Source organism: Cyprinodon tularosa, unplaced genomic scaffold (assembly GCF_016077235.1).
Source record: "Cyprinodon tularosa strain WSP-4 unplaced genomic scaffold, ASM1607723v1 ctg254, whole genome shotgun sequence".
Lineage (NCBI taxonomy): Eukaryota > Metazoa > Chordata > Actinopteri > Cyprinodontiformes > Cyprinodontidae > Cyprinodon > Cyprinodon tularosa.
In genome coordinates this window covers 323,365-339,401 of record NW_024038944.1, presented here as the reverse complement: position 1 = coordinate 339,401, position 16,037 = coordinate 323,365, and the positions used below count along the sequence as shown (strand labels likewise).

At 43.0% G+C, this 16,037-nt stretch overlaps 1 protein-coding gene across 3 annotated transcripts in view; it reads left to right on the top strand.

Annotated features, from left to right (window-relative positions):
* The window catches only part of tsnare1 (T-SNARE Domain Containing 1), a 238,464-nt gene that overhangs the window by 77,295 nt on the left and 145,132 nt on the right, over nucleotides 1-16,037 (top strand). For all 3 annotated transcript variants that reach the window (XM_038288409.1, XM_038288408.1, XM_038288406.1), the window contains exons 3-4: nucleotides 12,035-12,112; nucleotides 14,852-14,921. In XM_038288409.1, coding sequence (XP_038144337.1) covers nucleotides 12,035-12,112; nucleotides 14,852-14,921 — 148 coding nt within the window. The remainder of the gene's footprint in view (nucleotides 1-12,034; nucleotides 12,113-14,851; nucleotides 14,922-16,037) is intronic.

Genomic DNA, 16,037 nt, shown 5'->3' with positions numbered 1-16,037 from the left:
GTCTCTGGTCCAGTCTTTCATCCAGTCTGTGGTCCAGTCTCTCATCCAGTCTCTCATCCATTCTCTGGTCCAGTCTCTCATCCAGTCTCTGGTCCAGTCTCTCATCCAGTCTCTCATCCAGTCTCTGGTCCAGTCTTTCATCCAGTCTGTGGTCCAGTCTCTTGTCCAGTCTCATCCAGTCTCTAGTCCAGTCTCTCATCCAGTCTCTGGTCCAGTCTCTCATCCAGTCTCTGGTCCAGTCTCTCATCCAGTCTCTGATCCAGTCTCTCATCCAGTCTCTAGTCCAGTCTCTGATTCAGTCTCCTATTCAGTCTCTGATCAAGTCTCTTGTCCAGGTTCTAACCCAGTCTCTCACCCAGTCTCTGGTCCAGTCTCTCATCCAGTCTCTGGTCCAGTCTCATCCAGCCTCTAGTCCAGTCTCTCATCCAGTCTCTGGTCCAGTCTCTCATCCAGTCTCTGATCCAGTCTCTCATCCAGTCTCTAGTCCAGTCTCTGATTCAGTCTCCTATTCAGTCTCTGATCAAGTCTCTTGTCCAGGTTCTAACCCAGTCTCTCACCCAGTCTCTGGTCCAGTCTCTCATCCAGTCTCTGGTCCAGTCTCTCATCCAGTCTCTGGTCCAGTCTCATCCAGCCTCTAGTCCAGTCTCTCATCCAGTCTCTGGTCCAGTCTCTGGTCCAGTCTCATCCAGTCTCTGGTCCAGTCTCTCATCCAGTCTCTGGTCCACTCTCTCATCCAGTCTGTGGTCCAGTCTCATCCAGTCTCTAGTCCAGTCTCTCATCCAGTCTCTGGTCCAGTCTCTCATCCAGTCTCTGATCCAGTCTCTCATCCAGTCTCTAGTCCAGTCTCTGATTCAGTCTCCTATTCAGTCTCTGATCAAGTCTCTTGTCCAGGTTCTAACCCAGTCTCTCACCCAGTCTCTGGTCCAGTCTCTCATCCAGTCTCTGGTCCAGTCTCATCCAGCCTCTAGTCCAGTCTCTCATCCAGTCTCTGGTCCAGTCTCATCCAGCCTCTAGTCCAGTCTCTCATCCAGTCTCTAGTCCAGTCTCTGATTCAGTCTCCTATTCAGTCTCTGATCAAGTCTCTTGTCCAGGTTCTAACCCAGTCTCTCACCCAGTCTCTGGTCCAGTCTCTCACCCAGTCTCTGGTCCAGTCTCTCATCCAGTCTCTGGTCCAGTCTCATCCAGCCTCTAGTCCAGTCTCTCATCCAGTCTCTGGTCCAGTCTCTGGTCCAGTCTCATCCAGTCTCTAGTCCAGTCTCTCATCCAGTCTCTGGTCCACTCTCTCATCCAGTCTCTGGTCCACTCTCTCATCCAGTCTGTGGTCCAGTCTCATCCAGTCTCTAGTCCAGTCTCTCATACAGTCTCTGGTCCAGTCTTTCATCCAGTCTGTGGTAGGGGTGTAAATCACATCCATCATGGCGATTCGATTCAGTATCGATTTCCTGACCCAACGATTCGATTATTTTCGATACTTAAGAATACACCACGATTCGATTCGATTAATCGGTTAATTTTTTTTTTATTATTATTATTTTTTTTTTTTACACCTTACAGGCTAAACAAAGTTTCAAGTTTGAAATAAATCAATGAAAGCTGTAATATCGTTATGCATTTTCTTTAGAAACAACAGCAAATAACAGAAGTAGAAAAGCTGCATCAAAAAATACTGTAAAAATACTGCACAATATCAGTGTAATGAGTTCAATGCAATACCTCGGCTCCAAAGAAACTGTCCAACATATTTTTTTAGAATTTAATAAATATACTCAGGAAAGAGAGATGTTGTGTAGAGAGTTAGACAGGAATAAAAATAAACTAGATATAAGGGAATTGTTTCAAAGGTCATCTGGGGATGTAGTTTTTGGTAGTATTTTTAATTTTCTAAGAAGAACGGGTATTTTAGGGAGAATATAATAGTTTGTCTGGTCCATACTCCATTCTGGAAGGTGGCGGTAATGCACCTATAAGTTGTTTGCCAACCGCCATTAAAAAAAAGAAGAAGAAGAAGGCTCCAGAGTGTTGACGTCACCGACCCCTTGAGAGACGCTCCGCTGCTCCTCTTCCAGATTGTAGCTGACCGCAAACAGTGCACCAGACAGGAGGGCGGCTTGTTTTGTTTTTATGACCGAAATTGCGGAAAACAACTCGTGAAGTTTGACCCGCTAGAAGAGCGAGGTGCGCGAGAACGCTGGGAGCCTTTTTCCAGCTGAATCTCCGCTCTTTTTGCCCCATTGTCCCTCCGTCGTCGGACTAAACTCGCCCCCACTTCCTCATCGCCTCGGCCGTTTCTAGACCCACAGCGTGTAGCTCAGACCACGCTGCAATATTGAGCATAATTTAAAAATGTCTGTGTGAAGCTTGCTGCAACAAACTGCTGTAAGAGTATAACCAGGAAGCGCGGTAGGAGGGCAAAATAAGTTTAGCGGCACCGCAGGGAGGGAGGAGAGTTACGCCCAGGAGCAAATGGATAAAAATAGACCGGAGGGAAAAAAACAAAACATTAATCGATTATCTTGCGGACGTGTCGATGCATCGGATCGTCGGCTTTTGGATCGATGCATCGATACAAAACGATTATTATTTACACCCCTAGTCTATTGTCCAGTCTCTGGTCCAGTCTCTCATCCAGTCTCTGGTCCAGTCTCATCCAGTCTCTAGTCCAGTCTCTCATCCAGTCTCTGGTCCAGTCTTTCATCCAGTCTGTGGTCCAGTCTCTGGTCCAGTCTCTGGTCCAGTCTCATCCAGTCTCTAGTCTAGTCTCTCATCCAGTCTCTGGTCCAGTCTCTCATCCAGTCTCTCATCCAGTCTCTAGTCCAGTCTCTCATCCAGTCTCTGGTCCAGTCTTTCATCCAGTCTGTGGTCCAGTCTCTGGTCCAGTCTCTGGTCCAGTCTCATCCAGTCTCTAGTCTAGTCTCGCATCCAGTCTCTGGTCCAGTCTCTCATCCAGTCTCTGGTCCAGTCTCATCCAGTCTCTAGTCCAGTCTCTCAACCAGTCTCTGGTCCAGTCTCTCATCCAGTCTCTAGTCAAGTCTCTGATTCAGTCTCATATTCAGTCTCTGATCAAGTCTCTTGTCCAGGTTCTAACCCAGTCTCTTATCCAGTCTGTGGTCCAGTCTCTCATCCAGTCTCTCATCCAGTCTCTGGTCCAGTCTTTCATCCAGTCTGTGGTCCAGTCTCTCATCCATTCTCTGGTCCAGTCTCTCATCCAGTCTCTCATCCAGTCTCTGGTCCAGTCTCTCATCCAGTTTCTCATCCAGTCTCTGGTCCAGTCTTTCATCCAGTCTGTGGTCCAGTCTCTGGTCCAGTCTCATCCAGTCTCTGGTCCAGTCTCTCATCCAGTCTCTGGTCCAGTCTCTCATCCAGTCTCTGGTCCAGTCTCTCATCCAGTCTCTGGTCCAGTCTCTCATCCAGTCTCTAGTCCAGTCTCTGATTCAGTCTCCTATTCAGTCTCTGATCAAGTCTCTTGTCCAGGTTCTAACCCAGTCTCTCACCCAGTCTCTGGTCCAGTCTCTCATCCAGTCTCTGGTCCAGTCTCTCATCCAGTCTCTGGTCCAGTCTCTCATCCAGTCTCTGGTCCAGTCTCATCCAGTCTCTGGTCCAGTCTCTGGTCCAGTCTCATCCAGTCTCTCATCCAGTCTCTGGTCCACTCTCAATTCAATTCAATTCAATTCAGTTTATTTATATAGCGCCAAATTCATAACACATGTCATCTCAAGGCACTTTACAGTTCAACCAGATCATACAGTCAAATTGATACAAAGTTTTCTATCTAAGGAAAACCAGTTGATTGCATTGACTCATTGACTCAAATACAATCCCCCACACTAAGCATGCTTGTAGCGACAGTGGAGAGGAAAAACTCCCTTTTAACAGGAAGAAACCTCCAGCAGAACCAGGCTCAGTGTGAGCGGCCATCTGCCGAGGCCGACTGGGGTTCAAGGAGACAGAAGCAGAGATACAAAAAGCAGCTGTAAAAGGCGGCCCCGTCCAGGAAACACACAGCCAGGCAGACGAGCTCCAAGGCAGCTCCCATGCCAGAGGACGAAGAGAGCACATCCACTCAGTCACGGTCAGAGAAACAGGACCACACTGGAAAACAGGCCGATCTCCAACATCTATTAACAAGGGTGTTGATAGAAGCAGCACAGCTGATGTTTTTTTCCAGGATGACGTCACAGCCAAACAGGAACAGACGAGGCAAAGCTACTCTGAGGAAAAGCAGAGAGAGCAGAAGGTTAGAGATTGAACTAACAGATTCTGCAGAATAGGAGAACAGAGAGAGAATGAAGCAGAATGATGAAATGGGGGTCCCTATGTCCTCCAAAAGTCTAAGCCTATAGCAGCATAACTATAGAGATAGCTCAGGATAACCTGAGCCACCCTAACTATAAGCTTTATCAAAAATGAAAGTTTTAAGCCTAGCCTTAAAAGTAGACAGGGTGTCTGCCTCACGGACTAAAACTGGTAGTTGGTTCCACAGGAGAGGAGCCTGATAACTAAAAGATCTGCCTCCCATTCTACTTTTAGAAATTCTAGGAACCACTAGTAAACCTGCAGATTGAGAGCGAAGTGCTCTGTTAGGAACATAAGGAACAATCAGATCTCTGATATGAGATGGAGCTTGGCCATTTAAGGCTTTATATGTGAGAAGGAGGATTTTAAATTCTATTCTTGATTTAACAGGAAGCCAATGAAGAGAAGCCAGGATAGGAGAGATATGATCTCTCTTTTTCATTTTCATTAGAACTCTGGCTGCAGCATTTTGGATCAGCTGAAGGCTTTTAACTACAGTTTGTGGACTTCCTGATAGTAAAGAATTACAATAGTCCAGCCTTGAAGTAACAAATGCATGGACTAGTTTCTCAGCATCACCCCTGGACAGGATATTTCTAATTTTTGCAATGTTCCTCAGATGAAAGAAGGAAATTCTAGAAACCTCTTTGATATGGGATTTAAATGACAGGTCCTGATCAAAAATAACACCAAGATTTTTTACTTTATTATCTGAAATCAGTTTAATCCCATCCAAATGAAGTGACTGGCTAATCAGTTTCTTTTTCAGAGACTCTGGTCCAAAGACTATAACTTCTGTTTTGTCTGCATTCAGAAGCAGAAAATTAAGAGTCATCCAGGTTTTTATGTCTTCAAGACATGCCTGTAATCTGTGTAATGGGTTAGCTTCATCTGGATTTATAGACAGATATAGCTGGGTATCATCAGCATAACAGCATAACAGTGGAAATTAATCCCATGCTCTCATCCAGTCTCTCATCCAGTCTCTGGTCCAGTCTCTCATCCAGTCTCTGGTCCAGTCTCTGATTCAGTCTCCTATTCAGTCTCTGATCAAGTCTCTTGTCCAGGTTCTAACCCAGTCTCTTGTCCAGGTTCTAACCCAGTCTCTTATCCAGTCTGTGGTCCAGTCTCTCATCCATTCTCTGCTCCAGTCTCTGGTCCAGTCTTTCATCCAGTCTGTGGTCCAGTCTCTGGTCCAGTCTCATCCAGTCTCTAGTCCAGTCTCTCATCCAGTCTCTAGTCCAGTCTCTCATCCAGTCTCTGGTCCAGTCTCTCATCCAGTCTCTGGTCCAGTCTCTCATCCAGTCTCTGGTCCAGTCTCTCATCCAGTCTCTGGTCCAGTCTCTCATCCAGTCTCTGGTCCAGTCTCATCCAGTCTCTAGTCCAGTCTCTCATCCAGTCTCTCATCCAGTCTCTGATTCAGTCTCCTATTCAGTCTCTGATCAAGTCTCTTGTCCAGGTTCTAACCCAGTCTCTCATCCAGTCTCTGGTCCAGTCTCTCATCCAGTCTGTGGTCCAGTCTCTCATCTAGTCTCTGGTCCACTGCCCGCTCTCTAACATCTTACCTGCCAGCCTCAGGTGTTCCTTGATTCTTCGGGCTCACATGTACCATTTCCCTTTTGGATCCCATTAGGGAGATGAAGGTTAATGTTTGGGTTCCCTAAACTCTCGACATCCAGAAAAAGTCTCCACTCTCCTGACCTCTGCAGTCTGCCTGATCTCCCAGAACCTCAAACCCCACTTTGCTCTGAACAGGCAGCACAGCCAACCTCCTGAACCACTGGGACCACTGGGACCAACTCCACCATCATGCTGACCCTGATCAGCCCATCGTAACTCTCTTGCCTCACTAGATGTCAGCTACTTTTGGCCTTTCGTTGCGTTTAACCGTCGTTAACTTGAGAAGCACTTGGTGACGTGTTTGTCTGAACACAGAACTCTTAAACAACTAGAACATTTCTGCATATGAGTGAGAGAATGAACCTGTAACACGGTCATCAGCCTCCTGTTGACTTTAGGTCAACTCTTTGGTAGAATGACAATTAATCATGTTCATCCGCAGAAGAAAACCTACAAAAAGTATAAACTAATCCAAACTAAACATCATGGTGTTGCTGTGGTTTGATTCTGATGGGCAGAAGAACTCTTCCACCTCTAAAAGAATCACCAATCATTTAACCACAGCCAACTGTGAATCAGGCTTTTACTGCAATGAGACGCTGCATTAGAGCCGCTGGTCCAGTTCAATATTTAATGTACTTCAGATTATCTGTAGAGCAATAATTTACCAACAATGTCACCTAAAAGAACAGGAGGAAACTTCTGTATGCAGAGTAATGCAGACCTCATCATTTAACAAGTTAACCGGCACAGTATTCATCTCCACAGTGTTTTTTTTCTTGCTTTTTCACATAAATATTCTAAAATATTTAAACAGTCAAACAGCCCAGCTTCGTGTCTCTATGTTTTGTTTTTTGACGATTATAAAACATAAGACTGGGCGAGGAGGAGGAGTAGCAACAATCTTCCAGTCTGACTTACTGATTACTCCCAAAACAATTAATACCTACAACTCTTTTGAACATTTAACCCTTAATTTCCCTGATCCAAATTTCAAGGCAAGAAAACCTCTTCTTTTTGTAACTTTGTATCGTCCACCAGGTCCTTACTCTGAATTTTTAGATGAGTTTTCAGAGTTCCTTTCTGATTTGGTATTAAATACTGACAGGGTCATCATAGTGGGAGATTTTAACATCCATGCTGACATTGAAGGCGATAGCTTAAGAGCAGCCTTTAATGCTATCTTAGACACTGTTGGCTTTGTTCAAAATGTGAATAGTCCCACGCATTCTCATCTTCATACTTTGGATCTTGTGCTGACATACGGCATAGAATGTGAAGAAATAACAGTATTTCCTCACAACCCTGTCCTCTCTGACCACTTTCTAATAACCTTCAGGATTACTTTAACAGAGTTCTCCTCCCCCAAAAGAAGGTTCAATTTTAGTAGATCTTTATCAGATAGTGCAGTTAAAAATTTTAAAGAATCTGCTTCACTTTCTCTCTCCTCTGTGTCACTGAGCAGTGCTGCAGAGTGCAAAAGCTTAGCTTATTCCCCTTCACAGGTTGATGATTTTGTTGATGGGGTTGCTAGTTCTCTGCGTATTGCCTTAGACAACGCAGCTCCTTAGAAAATGAAAACCGTTAAAAATAGAAAGCTTGCTCCTTGGTTTAATGCAGAGCTGCGTACTTTGAAGCAAAATGCTAGGAAACTGGAGAGAAAATATCGCTCCACAGGCCTGCGAGAGTCCTTCCTAGTCTGGAAAAATGGTTTGCTGCTGTATAAGAGGACCCTTTGTAAAGCAAGAGCAGCATACTTCTCCTCATTAATAGAGGAGAATAAGAATAATCCTAGATTTCTTTTTAATACAGTTGCCAAACTCACCCAGAGCCATAGCTCTGTTGAACCGTCCATTCCACCTGCTCTTAGCAGCAATGATTTTATGGGATTCTTTATAAATAAGATTGATCTTATTAAAAATAAGATCATAAGCACTCCTCTATCCGCGATTGTACCTGAGGTAGTCATGGAATCTGAACCGGGTTTAGACTGCTTTGATCCAGTTGAACTCTCTGAATTAGCAAAATTATTGTCTTCATCTAAGCCTTCAACTTGTATGTTAGATCCAGTTCCAACCAGGTTATTTAAGGAGGTATTCCCTTTGATCTCCTCCTCCATTTTAGATGTGATTAATCTATCTCTGTTACAGGGATATGTACCTAAAGCTTTTAAGGTTGCTGTAATTAAACCTCTGCTTAAGAAACCGTCTCTTGACCCAGATGACTTGGTCAATTATAGACCTATATCCAATCTTCCTTTCTTATCCAAAATTCTTGAGAAAGTAGTTGCCAAACAAGTTTGCGATCACTTACACCATAATGAACTTTTTGAAGAGTTTCAGTCTGGCTTTAGAGCTCATCATAGCACTGAAACAGCTCTTGTGAAAGTCACTAATGATATTCTCATGGCCTCAGATAATGGACTTGTATCTGTGCTCGTCCTGTTGGATCTTAGTGCTGCATTTGATACAGTTGACCATAATATTCTTTTAGAAAGACTTGAATATTTTGTTGGAATTAAAGGAACAGCACTAGACTGGTTTAAATCTTATCTATCTGATCGAATTCAGTTTGTTCATGTTAATGATAGATCTTCAACACGCTCAAAGGTTACCTGTGGAGTACCACAGGGATCAGTGCTAGGACCAATTCTCTTTACTTTATACATGCTCCCAATTGGTAGAATTATTAGACAGCATGGGATTAATTTCCACTGTTATGCTGATGATACTCAGCTATATCTGTCTATAATCCAGATGAAGCTAACCCATTACATAGATTACAGGCATGTCTTGAAGACATAAAAACCTGGATGACTCTTAACTTTCTGCTTCTGAATGCAGATAAAACAGAAGGTATAGTCTTTGGACCAGAGTCTCTGAAAAAGAAGCTGATTAGCCAGTCACTTCATTTGGATGGGATTAAACTGATTTCAGATAATAAAGTAAAAAATCTTGGTGTTATTTTTGATCAGGACCTGTCATTTAAATCCCATATCAAAGAGGTTTCTAGAATTTCCTTCTTTCATCTGAGGAACATTGCAAAAATTAGAAATATCCTGTCCAGGGGTGATGCTGAGAAACTAGTCCATGCATTTGTTACTTCAAGGCTGGACTATTGTAATTCTTTACTATCAGGAAGTCCACAAACTGTAGTTAAAAGCCTTCAGCTGATCCAAAATGCTGCAGCCAGAGTTCTGATGAAAATTAAAAAGAGAGATCATATCTCGCCTATCCTGGCTTCTCTTCATTGGCTTCCTGTTAAATCAAGAATAGAATTTAAAATCCTCCTTCTCACATATAAAGCCTTAAATGGCCAAGCTCCATCTGATATCAGAGATCTGATTGTTCCTTATGTTCCTAACAGAGCACTTCGCTCTCAATCTGCAGGTTTACTAGTGGTTCCTAGAATTTCTAAAAGTAGAATGGGAGGCAGATCTTTTAGTTATCAGGCTCCTCTCCTGTGGAACCAACTACCAGTTTTAGTCCGTGAGGCAGACACCCTGTCTACTTTTAAGGCTAGGCTTAAAACTTTCCTTTTTGATAAAGCTTATAGTTAGGGTGGCTCAGGTTATCCTGAGCTATCTCTATAGTTATGCTGCTATAGGCTTAGACTGCTGGAGGACATAGGGACCCCCATTTCATCATTCTGCTTCATTCTCTCTCTGTTCTCCTATTCTGCAGAATCTGTTAGTTCAATCTCTAACCTTCTGCTCTCTCTGCTTTTCCTCAGAGTAGCTTTGCCTCGTCTGTTCCTGTTTGGCTGTGACGTCATCCTGGAAAGAAACATCAGCTGTGCTGCTTCCATCAACACCCTTGTTTATAGATGTTGGAGATCGGCCTGTTTTCCAGTGTGGTCCTGTTTCTCTGGCCGTGACTGAGTGGATGTGCTCTCTTCGTCCTCTGGCATGGGAGCTGCCTTGGAGCTCGTCTGCCTGGCTGTGTGTTTCCTGGACGGGGCCGCCTTTTACAGCTGCTTTTTGTATCTCTGTTTCTGTCTCCTTGAACCCCAGTCGGCCTCGGCAGATGGCCGCTCACACTGAGCCTGGTTCTGCTGGAGGTTTCTTCCTGTTAAAAGGGAGTTTTTCCTCTCCACTGTCGCTACAAGCATGCTTAGTGTGGGGGATTGTATTTGAGTCAATGAGTCAATGCAATCAACTGGTTTTCCTTAGATAGAAAACTTTGTATCAATTTGACTGTATGATCTGGTTGAACTGTAAAGTGCCTTGAGATGACATGTGTTGTGAATTTGGCGCTATATAAATAAACTGAATTGAATTGAATTGAATTAAGACCTGGATCACTGTTGGATCTGTCTGCTATGGAGGCACCAATATGATCATATGGATCCATATCTGATATCTGTTAAGGTTAATAAACAGCATCTATTAATATTATATCTATATTTAGTGAGTAGAGCACTAACCTATCCTAACCTAACACGATCCTGGGCTGCATCAGCGTCTGTGTTGGAAAAGCAGAGTTTGGTCATGTGACAAACACAGACAGAAAGAAGATGGAAATAAATGTCAGATGTTAGCATTAGCCTAGCTTATACATAAGACCAATATGGATCACCATGGTAACCATGATTGTTTTTGATACACTATATTGCCAAAAGTATTTGCTCACCCATCCAAATTATTGGAATCAGGTGTTCCAATCACTTCCATGGCCACAGGTGTATAAATTCAAGCACCTAGGCATGCAGACTGTTTTTACAAACATTTGTGAAAGAATGGGTCGCTCTCAGGAGCTCAGTGAATTCCAGCGTGGAACTGTGATAGGATGCCACCTGTGCAACAAATCCAGTCGTGAAATTTCCTCGCTCCTAAATATTCCACAGTCAACTGTCAGCTGTATTATAAGAAAATGGAAGTGTTTGGGAACGACAGCAACTCAGCCACGAAGTGGTAGGCCACGTAAACTGACGGAGCGGGGTCAGCGGATGCTGACGCGCATAGTGCGAAGAGGTCGCCAACTTTCTGCAGAGTCAATCACTACAGACCTCCAAACTTCATGTGGCCTTCAGATTAGCTCAAGAACAGTGCGCAGAGAGCTTCATGGAATGGGTTTCATGGTCGAGCAGCTGCATCCAAGCCATACATCACCAAGTGCAATGCAAAGCGTCGGATGCGGTGGTGTAAAGCACGCCGCCACTGGACTCTAGAGCAGTGGAGACGCGTTCTCTGGAGTGACGAATCGCGCTTCTCCATCTGGCAATCTGATGGACGGGTCTGGGTTTGGCGGTTGCCAGGAGAACGGTACTTGTCTGACTGCATTGTGCCAAGTGTAAAGTTTGGTGGAGGGGGGATTATGGTGTGGGGTTGTTTTTCAGGAGCTGGGCTTGGCCCCTTAGTTCCAGTGAAAGGAACTCTGAATGCTTCAGCATACCAAGACATTTTGGACAATTCCATGCTCCCAACTTTGTGGGAACAGTTTGGAGCTGGCCCCTTCCTCTTCCAACATGACTGTGCACCAGTGCACAAAGCAAGGTCCATAAAGACATGGATGACAGAGTCTGGTGTGGATGAACTTGACTGGCCTGCACAGAGTCCTGACCTCAACCCGATAGAACACCTTTGGGATGAATTAGAGCGGAGACTGAGAGCCAGGCCTTCTCGTCCAACATCAGTGTGCGACCTCACAAATGCGCTTCTGGAAGAATGGTCAAAAATTCCCATAAACACACTCTTAAACCTTGTGGACAGCCTTCCCAGAAGAGTTGAAGCTGTTCTAGCTGCAAAGGGTGGACCGACGTCATATTGAACCCTATGGATTAGGAACGGGATGTCACTTAAGCTCATATGTGAGTCAAGGCAGGTGAGCAAATACTTTTGGCAATATAGTGTATGATGAAGGGGAAAACTCACGATCTCTAAAATGTTTGCTGGGATTCCGTCTCCTGAACTCTGAGCACATTTTTTTTGTTGTTGTCATCATTGTAAGGCTGCTGCTCTGTTCCTTTTCCTCACATAATAAAGTGTGAAATCGGTGAATAATTGATGTTTTACAGAAATCTTCCTCGTCTTATTAATCAGTGGTGAGTTTGGTCCCATGAAGGAGCGAGCAGACGGCTCTAAACCTGACTGCTGGGGTTCCTCTCTGCTTTTTCTCCACAGCCACGCAGGTCAGCCCCTCAGAGCTACAGGACGTGTTTCAGGAAGCCTCCTCCAGTATCTTCCAGATTAACACCAACGGTAAACTTAGAGTCTTTGTTTGGAATAAATTCATCTCTCTCTGATTTACTTCATTTGATTTTCATTTTTTCTGTTCTTTTATCGATTAACCCACCAAACAAAACTCCAAACCATCTTTTGTTCTGTGACCAGGGATTCATGTAGCTGGGAGCATTTCTTTATATTAAAAAAAAAAATCTCAGGTAAAACAAATCATTCAGGTTGCTTTAAAATCAGACTTTTATTCTGAAGGAACGCTTTCTTTGTGAATCATTGTGTTTTATTTAAGCTAAGGTTGTGCTGTATTCACACTAAATGCATTTTAAGTGTCAAAAAAGCGTCCATTTAAAGTGTCAAAAAGGCGTCCATTGCTGCCAGAACCCCCGGATGCTGAAAGCTTTGGGCTCGGGAGGCTCTGTTATAATATTTATTTATATATAAATCATTTTTTAGGTTTGTGCTAAAAACTAAAACAGGAACATAAAATCAAATATTTTTAATCAGCAGGGTTTAACATTTTTAGCTAATGTAGGTCTTGATTAAAAGTTTTTCACCATAGTTCAATAAAATAATATTGCAATAGATTAATAATAACAATGATAAATCATAATAATGATTAGAGCACAATAAAAAAAACCTTCTCTTGGCTTTTTATAAGCAGTGGAGTTTAACTGTGGTGAACTTTAGATGCAGACAGCTCTGCAGCACAGACCACAGCTTGCATGTAGCGTCTGGCTCCCAAACAGCCCCAGGATCAGCTTCTCTGATTGGTTGACACTCTGCGTCCAGCTGATGTTTTAACTCTAGCCGCCGCTATGGAGGTGCTGAACGCACATCAGGTCAAACTCGAAGTGCGAAATATGCAGAAACCTTCAAAAAGCGCAGTGTAATACTTTTATAACAGGATAGATTCTAGATATATTTTTATCCAGATTAAACTTTTTTTTTCTTAAAAACAGGATTAAATCAAAGGAAAACATTTTCTCACTTTTCCTAAAGAATCCTTCCATACCCAGAGCAAGCTGCAGCTGGGTGTTGGTGTTGGATTCCTAGTGGGATGATTAGTGACCCAGGCATCGTTCTCCAGGGCCTGGGGAGCTTTGTTTTGACGCAAGGCCTCCACTGGGTCATCTGAATATGGATAAGAATTCCAAAAAGAGTTTTAAAAAATCCACTGGACTTTGGTTTCCAAGTTTGAAGACGTTTCTCTTCCATCCAGGAACTTTTTCAATTCAAAATGTCAGAAATAGCGTTTAGTTCCAGGTTTTATCCAGCAGCCCAACAAAGCCTGGTTTTAGTTTAGAAAACATGCAAATAGAAACTGATGAACGGGTCCCCCCCTTTGGAATGGGGGTCGTTTGGCTTCTTTGTTAGCCTGCAATGCCCCATACCTGTCTATGTCTCTGAAAGGGGGTCGTTAGAGGGAATTGCTGGCTTGGATGAACAGGCGAGGTCCTCTGATCTCCTGTAGAGGGGTTGGGGCTGCCATGATAGCAGGAAGGAATCAACTCTATCGCTGCATTTTAGGTTTTTGAGTCCCCCCCCCCCCCCACCCCCTTACCTATCAGCCTATTGTCTGAAAAACCAGCCACTAGTGCTGTAAAAACTCAAAAAAAAGAAAAACAGCTTCCTGGATGGGAAGCAAAACGTCTTCAGAGTTTGAACTCCTTGTTATGCAGCTGCTGTATAACAAGGAGTTATACAGCTGGATAAAAACTTTTGTTTATTACCTTTTTTTGGACTGACTCTGACCTGGATGACTGAGAATCTTCACCACATAATGATGAGAATACTTTTTTTGTATTCTTGGGAAAGAGATCAAAGACCAGGTTTGCTTGGGAGCTGAAACCACAATCCTCTCTCTCTGACCACTGATGGCTTTTCTCTTTAAAACAAAAATGGATTTAAAGTTTTTATAAACTTCCAAAGATGAATTTCTTAGTGAGATGGAAGCAAACCAACCTGATTGAACCAATAGAAAGAAATTCAGCCCCAATTTCAGCCCCCATTTTCTGTATTTTCCAGCGATCTGCAGGAATTTGTTTAAATTGTGCTTTTTAAAAAAGCACTTTATAAATAAAATTGAATGAATAATAAAGAAGCTGAGAACTGTTATTATTTACTGTCTGGTGATCTGAAGCATCATCTGAACATAAGGGTTAGTATTCCTTATAGAGCTGCAACTAACGATCATTTAGGTAATAGAAACGAACAGAAAATGAGCTAAAACTTCCAGGAAAGCAAGAACAAACATAATCTGTTGATTATTTTTTTTATTAATTAATTGGATAGCAAAATGCTCCATAAAGAAGATTTATTACACAATCAAACCAGTTTAAACTAAAATGTTTCCACTTGTGGAGTTCTAGATAGAACATATGGACAGGGGACTTTAAAGAGTTTTTATTATCTTTATTGCAAAATATTTATTTCTATAGTTTTAATGTAATTCCTGCTCTAAGTGTGTCACTCTGTCAGCTAAAGGCATGTTTTACAGTCTCTATACTCCAGTTAACGATCAATTAGTAATTATTTCAAAATTCAATTCAATTTCAGCCCTATTTGGTATTTTAATTTTTTTTTATTGATGTTATGGTTCTATCATTCTCAAATGTTGCAGAGGTATTTAGCTCATATCCATTTCTAAATAAGGTTCAAACTTATCTGTTAAAAAAAAAAAAAAGATTCCAGCTTCTTTTACTGATTCTGAGTTTGTAGAAATTAATTTTATTTTCTCTTGGTGTTTGTTTGTTTCTTCAGTGGTTTCCTTGGAGAAAAGTCTTCAGTCGCTGGGTACGTCCAGAGACACAGCAGAGCTGCGGCAGAGCCTGTGAGTAGCACACAGCAGAGGAGGCTTATTTTTCCCTTTGTTTTTACATCCTCTTCCATATTGATCGTTCTTTTCAGCTGAACTCCTACAAATGACCAGATTCAACGTTGTTGACAAAGTGTCCAATCTGAGATGATTGCAGCCGTTTAACATGCAGCACATCCCGCTGCTTCAGCCGGCATGTCATCAATCCCATCGAACAATTTTATGACGGCCTTGGAAGCTTTCAATGCTCGGCTGCTTTTCCTTTCACCTGTCTGCATTGTTTCTGCTACAATGACGGTTCAGGAAGAAACAAACAACCACGCTTTTTTAGAAGATTAACACTAAAAGATGCTTTAGGTCGTTCAGCTTCTATCCAGATCTAACCAGAAGTTAAACTATCACTTTTTCACAGTTTTTGTTTGCCCACTTCAGTCCGTAACACTATTCTATTTACAGAACACTGTGAAAATATTCATAAGTCTTGGACATTTTTACATTCGATCACCTTAGAAATTCATGTGAGAGGTCAGCATAAAGTAGAGCATGATTGGATATTGTTTTCCTTTTTATGTTTTATAGGCCTGATATTTAACAGTCAGCAGGACAGAAGGGAAATACAGGCCGTAAATGACCAGGCCGCCATCTGAACCATGCAGACAGTGATGAGAACTTAAAGGAGAAGTCCGCTCAGCCAGGAATAATCAATGGATCATTATTTATACCTAAAACTAATAAGTTCGCTGTGATTTAATGAATTTAGCGTTATTCAGTAAAAAAAAAAAGCAACAATTTTCGTTGCGATCACTGAGTCTGGGAGCGGCCATTTTTGCCCAAATATAGTAGCCCCTCCCTCCTGCCATCTTCCAGCAGTGACGTCACGGTGCGGTAAGCCTAGCGCCATTCTCCCCGCTTTACAAGCTAAATCAATGGGAACTACTAGACACATCTGCAATCAACAACAATTATTGAAGATTTCCAGAGGACTTCACCATTGGAATTCCATCCATCCATCTTCCTCCGCTTATCCAGGGTCGGGTCGCGGGGGCAGCAGCCTAAGAAGGGAGGCCCAGACTTCCCTCTCCCCAGCCACTTCTTCCAGCTCTTCAGGAGGAACCCCAAGGCGTTCCCAGG